The sequence below is a fragment of the Zeus faber genome (genome assembly GCF_960531495.2).
Source record: "Zeus faber genome assembly, chromosome: 16".
Taxonomy (NCBI): domain Eukaryota; kingdom Metazoa; phylum Chordata; class Actinopteri; order Zeiformes; family Zeidae; genus Zeus; species Zeus faber.
The window spans coordinates 31,328,776-31,341,817 of NC_137202.1; the positions used below are offsets into that span (position 1 = coordinate 31,328,776).

Sequence of the window (13,042 nt, forward strand, 5' to 3'; positions counted from 1 at the left end):
AAATAAAGAAATATAGAAATATAGACAAATAGAAATTAAAATTGTAGAAATACATCCAGTGAACACACACTGGAACTGATATTGGACATATTCTTGAATGATTGATGTGACGCTGAGAGATTAGTAGTGTTTGGACACCAATCTAAAGCTAATTTCCATTTGCTTCAATCTGCTCTGATCTGACTCATTCATGCCGCTCCAGTCATGCTCCCCCTGGTGGTGATGCTGCAGAAGCAGAAAAACAATGGAAGAAAACACAAAGCATCATGGGAGTTCTGTGACGGGGTTCATAATCCTTCGGGTAAACCAGGGCTAAACTGGGGAAAGAGAATGTGTGGAATATCTAATGAAACACGTGGAAATTACAATTCATGTTGATTATTAATATTGACAATTATGATGATGATTATGATGATTATGATAATAATAATAATAATAATAATAATAATAATAATAACAATAATAATAATAATAATAATAATTATTATTATTATTATTATTATTATTCTTTTGTAGTAGTAGTAGTAGTAGCATCATTACTACAAAAATGTTGATGAATATTAATATTATCATCATGAGTACTATTATTATTATTAATAATAGGGGGACAGATAATAATAATAATAATAATAATAATAATAATAATAATAATAATAATAATAATACATCCTCCCACAGCAAACTAGTATTTTCTTAGACTAACGGAGACAAAAGAAGCGGCTTTTAATCCAAAGATTAATACAATGTTTAATAAGAAGTTTAATGAGAAGTTTAATACAAAGTTTAATATGAAGTTTTATTAGTTTATTATGAAGCTTAATAAGAAGTTTAATATGAAGTTTCATAAGAAGTTTCATACAAAGTTTAATACGAAGATTAATACAATGTTTAATAAGAAGTTTAATAAGAAGTTCAATACAAAGTTTAATAAGTTTGATATAAAGTTTAATAAGTTTAATATGAAGTTGAATACAAAGTTCAATATGAAGTTTAATATGAAGTTTGATATGAAGTTTAATAAGAAGTTTACTATAAAGTTTAATAAACTTAATATGAAGTTTAATATAAAGTTTAATAAGTTTAATAAGAAGTTTAATATGAAGTTTAATAAGTTTAATATGAAGTTTAATATGAAGTTTAATAAGAAGTTTAATATAAAGTTGAATACAAAGTTTAATAAGAAGTTTAATACAAAGTTTAATACAAAGCTTAATACAAAGTTTAATAAGCTGAGCTGAATATCCATAGTTTAAAGGTTTATCTGGCACTGGTCGCGGTGGTCGAGTGCCCTTATATGTGGCCCCCTGCCGGCGTGGGGGGGTTGACATCCGTGCTACGTGGATGGCGCTCGGGGCTCACGGCTGGACGGGGCACACGCACACACACACACGCACACGCGCACACACACACACACACACACACACACACAAACACACACACACAAACACACACATACACACACACACCCACCCAGGTTCCCGGTCATCAGGTAGGCGTTGTGGAAGTCCTTCATCCCCAAACCCACGATGTGGATGAAGTCCTCGATGACCTGCATCAGCTCCACTGCGCCCGGATAGATCTGAGGAGCACAGCCCGTCGCCAGGGTTACAGGTTACCACAGGTTACCAAAGTTACAGGTTACCACGTTTACAGGTTACCACAGTTATAGATTGCCACGGTTAGAGGGTTTTGGGGGCAGAGAGACACTGAAACTAAACTGTTGGGTGGGGCGACTCACAGTGCACGGCAGTGAGTGTGTGTGTGTGTGTGTGTGTGTGTGTTTGTGCGTGTGTGTGTGTGTGTGTGAAGCGCTGATGCCTTCTGACACCGAGTGAGAGACAGAAGAGACCATCCCTCCCTTCATCACTCCCTCATCCCTCCATCCATCCCTCCCTCCATCCCTACATCCATACCTCCCTGCCTCCATCCCCCATCAATACCTCCCTTCATCACTCCCTCATCCTTGCATCCATTCCTCCCTCCATCCCTCCCTTCATCCCCCTATCCCCATCCATCTATCCCTCCATCCCCCCATCCCTCATCCATACTTCCTTCCATCCCCTATCCATCCATCTATTCCTCCATCCATTTATACCTCCCACCATCTCTCCCTCCATTCATACCTTCCTCCATCCCTCCTTCAATTCCTCCATCACCCCAACCTTCCATCCATCACCCAATCCCTCCACCCAAAAGACCCTCCATCACTCTATCTCCCCCTCCATTGCTCCATCGCTCCTTTACTCATCAACCCTTCCATCAATCCCTCCATCATCAATCCCTCCCTCCCTTCCTCTCTCTATCACTCCATCCCTCCATCTCTCTGTCCCTCCCTCTATCTATTGCTCCATTCCTCCCTCTCTCTATCGCTCCATCCCTCCATCTCTCCGTCCCTCCCTCTCTCTATCACTCTATCGCTCTATCCCTCCCTCTCTCATCGCTCCATCGCTTCTGCTCTATTTGTTCCATCCTCCGTCTCTCATCCCTCCCTCCATCCCTCCCTCGCTCGATTGCTCCATCACTCCATCCCTCTATCGCTCCATCCCTCCCTCTCTCTATTGCTCCATCACTCCATCTATCCCTCCCACCATCCCTCTATCGCTCCATCCCTCCCTCCCTCTGTCACTCCATCCTTCCATCCCTCCCTTCCGGCGTGTCTGACGCACGTTGCAGTCCTGCTCATTCTGCTGCGTCTCCATGGCAACGGGCAGATGAGCAGACAGCGCTGCAGTGGAGCTTTCAGAGGTGAAGTCTTCCATGCGTTGTCATGGAAACAGAGATGCTGCGGCGGAGAGCAAAAACTGAACCGGACCAGAGAGACTCCACCCACGGCCCACACGGACCTTCCTCTCCATCACAGAGACAACAGAACAACAGTATGACAGGGGAACAGTATGACAGTAGGACAGGGGAACAGAAGGATAGGGAATTAGTAGGACAGTATGACAGGGGATTAGTAGGACGGTATGACAGGGGAACAGTAGGACAGGGGAACAGTGGATCAGGGGGACAGTAGGAAAGGGGAACAGTAGGACAGTATGACAGGGGACCAGTAGGACAGTAGGATAGTATGACAGGGGAACAGAAGAAACAGAAGAAAGAAACAGTATGACAGTACTGTCATACATCTGTAGCGGGATTAGTACATACTGTCCAACTGTTCCCCTGTCATTCTGTCCTTCTGTTCCCCTATCCTACTGTCCTACTGTTCCCCTGTCATGCTGTCCTACTGTTCCCCTGTCCTACTGCTCCTCTGTCATACGGTCCTACTGTTCCCCTTTCCTACTGTCCCCCTGTCCCCCTTTCCCACTATTCCCCTGTCCTACTGTTCCCCTGTTATATTGTTCTTCTGTTCCCCTGCCCTACTGTCCTACTGTACCCCTGTCATACTGTCCTACTGTTCCACTGTCCTACTGTCCCCCTGTCCCACTGTTCCCCTGTCATACTGTCCCCTGTCATACTGTCCTTCTGTCCCCCTGACCTACTGTCCTACTGTTCCCCTGTCATACACGCCTACTGTTCCCCTGTCCTACTGTCCCCCTGTTCTTCTGGCCCCTTACCCACTGTTCCCCTGTCATACTGTCCTACTGTTCCCATATCATACTGTCCTACTGTCCCCATGTCCTACTGTTCCCATATCGTACTGTCCTACTGTTCCCATATCGTACTGTCCTACTGTCCCCATGTCCTACTGTTCTACTGTCATACTGTTCCCATATCATACTGCCATACTGTTCACCTGTCCTACTGTTCCTATATCATACTGTCCAACTGTTCCCCTGTCATACTGTCCTACTGTTCCACTGTCCTACTGTCCCCCTGTCCCACTGTTCCCCTGTCATACTGTCCCCTGTCATACTGTCCTTCTGTCCCCCTGACCTACTGTCCTACTGTTCCCCTGTCATACACGCCTACTGTTCCCCTGTCCTACTGTCCCCCTGTTCTTCTGGCCCCTTACCCACTGTTCCCCTGTCATACTGTCCTACTGTTCCCATATCATACTGTCCTACTGTCCCCATGTCCTACTGTTCCCATATCGTACTGTCCTACTGTTCCCATATTGTACTGTCCTACTGTCCCCATGTCCTACTGTTCTACTGTCATACTGTTCCCATATCATACTGCCATACTGTTCACCTGTCCTACTGTTCCTATATCATACTGTCCAACTGTTCCCCTGTCATACTGTCCTTCTGTTCCCCTGTCCTACTGTCCTACTATCCCCATATCATACTGCCATGCTGTTCCACTGTCCTACTGTCCCCCTGACCTTCTGTCCCCCTGACCCACTGTTCCCCTGTCCTACTGTTCCCCTGTTATACTGTCCTACTGTTCCCCTGTCCTACTGTTCTCATATCATACTGTCTCTGTGTCCTACTGTTTCACTGTCCTACTGTTACCATATCATACTGTCCTTCTGTTCCCCGTTTCATACTGTCCTCAAGTCCTACTGTTCCCCTGTCATACCGTCCTACCGTTCCCCTGTCATACCGTCCTACTGTTCCCCTGTCATACTGTCCTACTAATCCCCTGTCATACTGTCCTACTAATTCCCTGTCCTTCTGTTCCCCTGTCATACTGTCCTACTGTTCCCCCGCCGTACTGTTCCCCTGTCATACTGTCCTTCTGTCCCCCTGTCCCACTGTTCCCCTGTCCTACTGTTCCCCTTTTATATTGTCCTTCTGTTCCCCTGTCCTATTGTTCCCCTGTCATACTGTTCCCCTGTCCTTCTGTCCCCCTGACCCACTGTTCCCCTGTCCCACTGTTCCCCTGTCATACTGTTCCCCTGTCCTTCTGTCCCCCTGACCCACTGTTACCCTGTCCTACTGTTCCCCTGTCATACTGTTCCCCTGTCATACTGTTCACCTGTCATACTGTCCTACTGTCCAACTGTTCCCCTGTCATACTGTCCTACTGTTCCCCTGTCCTACTGTCCCCCTGACCTTCTGTCCCCCTGACCCACTGTTCCCCTGTCCTACTGTTCCCCTGTCATACTGTCCTACTGTTCCCCTGTCCTACTGTTCTCATATCATACTGTCTCTGTGTCCTACTGTTTCACTGTCCTACTGTTACCATATCATACTGTCCTTCTGTTCCCCTTTCATACTGTCCTCAAGTCCTTCTGTTCCCCTGTCATACCGTCCTACCGTTCCCCTGTCATACCGTCCTACTGTTCCCCTGTCATACTGTCCTACTAATCCCCTGTCATACTGTCCTACTAATTCCCTGTCCTTCTGTTCCCCTGTCATACTGTCCTACTGTTCCCCTGCCGTACTGTTCCCCTGTCATACTGTCCTTCTGTTCCCCTGTCCTACTGTCATACTGTTCCCCTGTCCTACTGTCCCACTGTCCTTCTGTCCCCCTGACCCACTGTTCCCCTGTCCTACTGTTCCCATATCATACTGTCTTACTGTTCCCATATCATGCTGTACTACTGTCCCCATGTCCTACTGTTCTACTGTCCTACTATTCCTATATCATACTACCATACTGTTCCCATATCGTACTGTCCTACTGTCCCCATGTCCTACTTTTCCCATATCGTACTGTCCTACTGTTCCCATATCGTACTGTCCTACTGTCCCCATGTCCTGCTGTTCTACTGTCCTACTGTTCCCATATCATACTGCCATACTGTTCCACTGTCCTACTGCTCCCCTGCCATACTGTCCTACTGTTCCCCTGACCTACTGTCCCCCTGTCCTTCTGTCCCCCTGTCCCACTGTTCCCCTGTCCTACTGTTCCCCTTTTATATTGCCCTTCTGTCCCCCTGACCCACTGTTCCCCTGTCCTACTGTTCCCCTGTCATACTGTTCCCCTGTCATACTGTTCACCTGTCATACTGTTCCCCTGTCATACTGTCCTACTGTTCCCCTGTCCTACTGCCCCCCTGACCTTCGGTCCCCCTGACCCACTGTTCCCCTGTCCTACTGTTCCCCTGTCATACTGTCCTACTGTTCCCCTGTCCTACTGTTCTCATATCATACTGTCTCCATGTCCTACTGTTTCACTGTCCTACTGTTACCATATCATACTGTCCTACTGTTCCCATATCATACTGTCCTCCTAATCCCCTTTCATACTGTCCCCCTGTCCTACTGTTCCCCTGTCATACCATCCTACCGTTCCCCTGTCATACCGTCCTACTGTTCCCCTGTCATACTGTCCTACTAATCCCCTGTCACACTGTCCTACTAATTCCCTGTCCTTCTGTTCCCCTGTCAGACTGTCCTACTAATCCCCTGTCACACTGTCCTACTAATTCCCTGTCCTTCTGTTCCCCTGTCAGACTGTCCTACTGTTCCCCTGTCCTACTGTCATACTGTTCCCCTGTCATACTGCCCTACTGTTCCCCTGTCCTACTGTCCCACTGTCCTTCTGTCCCCCTGACCCACTGTTCCCCTGTCCTACTGTTCCCCTGTGATATTGTCCTTCTGTTCCCCTGCCCTACTGTACTACTGTACCCCTGTCAAACTGTCCTACTGTTTCTCTGTCCTACTTTCCCACTGTTCCCCTGTCATACTGTCCTACTGTTCCCCTGTCATACTCTCCTACTGTTCTCATATCATACTGTCTCCATGTCCTACTGTTTCACTGTCCCACTGTTCCCATATCTTACTGTCCTACTGTCCCCATGTCCTACTGTTCTACTGTCCTACTGTCCCCATATCACACTGTCCTTCTGTTCCCCATGTCCTACTGTTCTACTGTCCTACTGTTCCCATATCGTACTGTCCCCATGTCCTACTGTTCTACTGTCCTACTGTTCCCATGTCATACTGTCCTACTGTTCCCCTGTCATACTGTCCTACTAATCCCCTGTCATACTGTCCTACTAATTCCCTGTCCTTCTGTTCCCCTGTCATACTGTCCTACTGTTCCCCTGTCATACTGTCCTACTAATCCCCTGTCATACTGTCCTACTAATTCCCTGTCCTTCTGTTCCCCTGTCATACTGTCCTCCTGTTCCCCTGTCATACTGTCCTACTGTTCCCATATCATACTGCCATACTGTTCCACTGTCCTACTGTTCCTATATCATACTGTCCTACTTTTCCTCTGTCATACTGTCCTTCTTTTCCCCTGTCCTACTGCTCCCCTGACATACTGTCCTACTGTTCCCCTGACCTACTGTCCCCCTTTCCTTCTGTCCCCCTGGCCCACTGTTCCCCTGTCCTACTGTTCCCCTGTTATATTGTCCTTCTGTTCCCCTGCCCTACTGTCATACTGTACCCATGTCATACTGTCCTACTGTTTCTCTGTCCTACTGTTCCCCTGTCATACTGTCTCCGTGTCCTACTGTTTCACTGTCCTACTGTTCCCATATCATACTGTCCTACTGTTCCACTGTCTAACTGTTCCCATATCATACTGCCATACTGTTCCACTGTTCTACTGTTCCCATATCACACTGTCCTACTGTTCCACTGTCCTACTGTTCCCATATCATACTGTCCTACTGTTCCACTGTCCTACTGTTCCCATATCATACTGTCCTACTGTTCCACTGTCTAACTGTTCCCATATCATACTGCCATACTGTTCCACTGTTCTACTGTTCCTATATCATACTGTCCTACTGTTCCCCTGTCATACTGTCCTTCTGTTCCCCTCTCCTACTGTCCTACTGTTCCCCTGCCATACTGTCCTACTGTTCCCCTGTCCTACTGTTTCCATGTCATACTGTCTGCGTGTCCTACTGTTCCCATATCGTACTGTCCTACTGTCCCCATGTCCCAATGTTCTACTGTTCTACCGTCCTACTGTTCCCATATCACACTGTCCTACTGTTCTACTGTCCTACTGTTCCCATATCATACTGTCCTAGTGTGCCACTGTCTTACTGTTCCAATATCATACTGTCCTTCTGTTCCCCTGTCCTACTGTCCTCCTGTTCCCATATCATACTGCCATACTGTTCCTATATCATACTGTCCTATTGTTTCCCTGTCATAATGTACTTCTGTTCCCCTGTCCTACTGTTCCCCTGTCAGACTGTCCTACTGTTCCCCTGTCCTACTGCTCTCCTGTCATACTGTCCAACTGTTCCCCTGACCTACTGTCCCGCTGTCCTTCTGTCCCCCTGTCCCACTGTTCCCCTGTCCTACTGTTCCCCTGTCATACTGTTCCCCTGTCCTTCTGTCCCCCTGACCCACTGTTCCCCTGACCTACTGTTCCCCTGTCATACTGTTCCCCTGTCCTACTGTCCCCCTGACCTTCTGTCCCCCTGACCTTCTGTCCCCCTGACCTACTGTTCCCCTGTCATACTGTTCACCTGTCATACTTTCCTACTGTTCCCCTGTCATACTGTTCACCTGTCATACTGTCCTACTGTTCCCCTGTCATACTGTCCTACTGTCCTACTGTTCCCCTGTCCTACTGTCCTACTGTTCACCTGTCATACTGTCCTACGGTTCTCCTGTCCTACTGTTCCCATATCATACTGTCCTACTGTCCCTGTGTCCTACTGTTCCCCTGTGCTACTGTTCCCCTGTCATATTGTCCTCCTGTTCCCTTATCACACTGTCCTACTGTCCCTGTGTCCTACTGTTCCTTTATCATTCTGTCCTACTGTCCCTGTGTCCTACTGTTCCACTGTCCTACAGTCCATGTGTCCTTTTGTTCCCCTGTCCTACTGTCTCTCTGTCCTACTGTTCCCCTGCCATACTGTCCTTCTATGCTACTGTCCCCCTGTCCTACTGTTTCCCTGTCCTACACATCCTACTGCAGCACTGTCCTACTTCCCCCCGTCTTACACATTCTGCGGCCTACTATCTCAGTGTCCTGCTGTTCTAGTGTCCTACACTTCATACTGTCCTAATGTCCCACTGTATCAGTGTCCAATTGTCTCCCTGTCATACTGTCCCCCTGTCCTTCTGTTCCCCTGTCATTCTGACCTACTGTCTCCCTGTCCTACTGTTACCTGTCCTACACATCCTACTGTACCCTTGTCCTACACATCCTACTGCTAACTATCTCAGTGTCCTACTGTTCTAGAGTCCTACACTTCTCACTGTCCTAATGTCGCACTGTATCAGTGTCCAACTGCCCCCCTGTCCTACTTCCCCTTGTCTGACACATCCTACTGTCCTTGTGTTCCACACATCCTACTATCGTACTGTCCTCCTGTCCTTCTGTTCCCCTGTCATACTTCTCTCCTGTCATACTGTCCCCCTGTCCTACTGTTCCAATATCATATTGTCCCGCTGTCCTACTGTCCTACTGTTCCAATATCATACTGTCCCTGTGTCCTACTGTTCCCATATCATACTGTCCTTCTGTCCCCCTGTCCTACTGTTCCCCTTCCATACAGTCCTTCTATCCTACTGTCCACCTGTCCTACACAACCTACTGCCCACTATTTCCTACTGTCCTAGTGTCCTACACTTAAAAACTGTCCTAATGTCCCACTGTATCAGTGTCCTACTGTTCTCCTGTCCTACTTCCCCCGTCCTTTCCCCCTGGGATTATTAAAGTATTTCTGATTCTAATTCTGATTCTGATCCGACACATCCTACTGTCCTGTCCCAGTGTTCTACTGTTCTTCACGTCAAACTGCCACTTCATGTGAATGTGAATATTTTAACGAAAATGTCATTTTTAAAACATTTTCTATTAATCGTCCTGTGGGCCAGATGGGAGCGTTCTGTGGGCAGAATCTAGCCCGCGGGCCATATGTTTGCGGGACTGATCTGTGGAAATGCACAGAATGCCTAATTGGAGCTGAATCACCAGTCACAAGTTTTATTAATAGGATTTAATAATTCAAAATATCGTCAATAATATCATTAAAAGCTTGTGAGCTCAGAAACATCATTCAAACAGTTGTCTTCTTTATTAAATTATTATTATTATTATTATCATTATTATTATCATCATCATCATCATCATCATCATCATCATCATCATCATCATTATTATTATTATTATTATTATTATTATTATTATTATTATTTTCATAACATGCATCCTACCCCAGGATTAATCTACCACGGCGGATATTTATGGATTTATTAAAAACAATGAAATGTGGCTGATGTGATGCTCTGAGAGGCCCTGTGTGCTGCTTCCTTGTGGTCAGAGGAGGAACTGCACCCTGGTGGCGCAGACCTCAGACCTGCTGGGCGGAAAATGATGGAGTGGTGGAGGAGAAAAGGAGAGGAGAGGTGGAAGATTGACTGAGGAGAGGTGGAGGAGGTGGAGAAAAGGAGAACGAGGTGAAGGTAGAGGAGGTGGAGCAGGTGGAGGAGAGGGGGAAGATTGTTACCTGCTGGGCGTCCTCCCACTTCTCTCTGTTCTCCTCCTCCAGGAGATTGCTGATGATCTGGAAGAAGTTCTGCAGGAAACAGAGAAACCAGTCAGGTCCTTCTATCTTCTATCGCATTGATTGTTGTGGTAGTTCACCTGCCCCATGACACCAAGTGGTGTTTTCAGAGCACTTCGACACAGAGACAGGCAGAGATGTTGCAAACACAGTTTATTGTAGAGAGCGGACGGATAGAAAAAAAACGGAGCAGATCGACACGTCATGACAGAGGCTCCCCGTGTGTGTGTAAGGATGGATGATTTACTTGTTACTCGTTGATTGCTCTGATGAGCAACAGGCGTACGCCCACCCTGATACTGAGTCCAATGACATTGAACAAGACAGGTGTTGCTGCTTAAACCATACAGTTACTCCTCACTTAACGACCTACCTGTTTAACGACCGTTCGGACTTACGACCAGCTTTCTGACCAGTGTATTGTGCGCTGTGTACAATACCGCAGCGTGCGCGGGGTCTCAGTGTCAAGCATCTCATTGCGCATCACCGGTCTCAGTCTCATTCCCGCAGTCTGTCAGTATTCACTACACAAGCATTCACAATCACCACGCCCCCTTAACATGAAATAACACGGGTCCTCACTTATCGACCAATATGCTTAACGACCTGGTCCTAGGAACGGAACTCGATCAGAATACCTGTACTACCCCTACACCACGTTTATATGGATGCTATTAATTGATTTAATCATATTGATCCTTGTAGCAGTTCTGCCCGCCACACGGCACCTTAGTGGCGTCTTCAGGGCTGTCCGACAGAGACACAGACGATAGGGTTCAAAACCTACCAGTTTGTTGTAGAGAGTGGGCTAGGTGGAACAAGCCATAGGACATATGTCATGACAAGGGCTCCTCTCCTGTGTGTTTGAAGAGATGGGGGTTTTACCTGTTGATCATTGATTTCTCTAACAAGCAACAGGCGTACAGCCACACTGATCCTGGGCCGATTACCTAGACCCAAAACAGATGTGACTGCTCAAACCACACCACCCCCACAATCCTGATTAAGAATCTTTATTTGTCACATGACCACACTACAACACATGCATATATATATATATATACATACATACACGCTTTTTTGGGTGGTGGCCAGTGAAATGTGGTCTCTGCATTTTTCCCATCCTGGCTTGTCCTTCCTCCGGGAGGGGGGGGGGGGCAGCCAGGAGCAGTGGGCAGCATTTGTCGACGCGCCCAGAGACCTGGTACCAAGTGTCCATCGCTGGTCAGACGATAATGTGTGCATGTTTTTGGTGGGGGTCCTTACTGAATAGTAGGTGGAGGAAACCCCATGTGAGCACGGGGAGAACTTGCTAACTCCACACAGAAAGTGCCAACAGCGCCCCAGGCGGGAATCAAACCCAGGACCTTCTTGCTGTGACGCAGCAGTGCAATGCACTGTGCCACTGTGCCACACACTGTGCCTGTGGAAGGCACACAGCCACCCTGCAGCAGACAGTTCTCCTTTCTACCGTCTGATACCATACAGGAGCACGGCTGCACACCAGACTTGGTGAGAGAGGAGGCTAGGTGGAATTAGCCAAGGAGCAGAGAGAACATGTCATGACAGGGCTCCTATCCTGAGTGTGTGAGGATAGGGTTTTGCCTACTGCTCATTAGACTACCCAACAAACTACAGGTATGCAGCCACCCTGACCCAATCACCTAGATCCAGGTGAGGTGTGGCTGCTCAAACCATCCCATCCCCACACCACATACCCCCGACACCAAACTGAGGCCAGGAAGAATTCTTGGCTGAAGCCCACCAAGCAGAGAAAAAAAAGAAAAAAAATGTTTAAACCAGACTCTGACACAGGTTACGATACCCCAAAACTACAGACTCTGACACAGGGTTCCTATACCTTAAATAATAAAAACACCGGACTCTGAAACAGGATTTCCATACCTTAAACAAACAAATGTACAAAAAAAAGCAACTGGTCCCCTTCCAGAGGACTTGGTTTCCCGGAGCAGCATGGTCGCCTGGCCTCCTCTCCCAAGGGCGACAACAGACTGCCCCCTTCTCCCATCTGAAGCATGGGGTCTTGTGCTGCTGTGCTGGCTGGTGAAGGTATGGCTGGACTTGGCTGTTGCGGGGGCTGCTTTAAGTGTCATGGTCTCCGCCTTCATCTACCTTCCCCTCCCCCTCGTTACCTGTCTCATTAATCCAACTCCATTCACCTGCACACACAGCTGTTCCCGATCTGAAATCTAACCACTATATATGCCTCTGTCACCAGTCACCCATTGCCAGATTGTCTTCGATGCTTGCACCAGACTCTCCAGCGTTCTCCAGACTGATTCCCCGCTACTGACTCTGTCTCGTTCCGACCACGTATCCTGCCCGCCCCCCCGTCTGTCTTCTGTCTGCACTCCTCGTTATCGAACCAGCTTGTCCCCGATGAGGTATCCTGCCTGCCCCCTGCCTGTCTTCCGTCTGCTCTACAATAAAAGACATTACCAAATATCCCTGCCTGTCTTTGTGCTGCAATTCAGAATCAGAAACAGAATCAGAAATACTTTAATAATCCCAGGGGGAAATTACTTTTGTTACAACTCCAAATCTACATACAACATATTTACATACAACATATAATAATTATTAAGAAACATATTTATATATAAATATATATTTAAACATATCTATATTCACATGGTAAAGTGTAAAGTGTACAGTTAAAATGTGCAAAAATAAGAAGGTGCAGAAGTGTATATCCGT

At 47.2% G+C, this 13,042-nt stretch overlaps 1 protein-coding gene across 1 annotated transcript in view; it reads right to left on the reverse strand.

Moving 5' to 3' along the window:
* Positions 1 to 13,042, reverse strand: part of adgrb3 (adhesion G protein-coupled receptor B3) — a gene marked incomplete at its 5' end in the record, with an annotated part of 129,221 nt that overhangs the window by 36,680 nt on the left and 79,499 nt on the right. The window contains 2 exons of the mRNA XM_080016869.1: positions 1,471 to 1,579; positions 10,268 to 10,336. Coding sequence (XP_079872995.1) covers positions 1,471 to 1,579; positions 10,268 to 10,336 — 178 coding nt within the window. The remainder of the gene's footprint in view (positions 1 to 1,470; positions 1,580 to 10,267; positions 10,337 to 13,042) is intronic.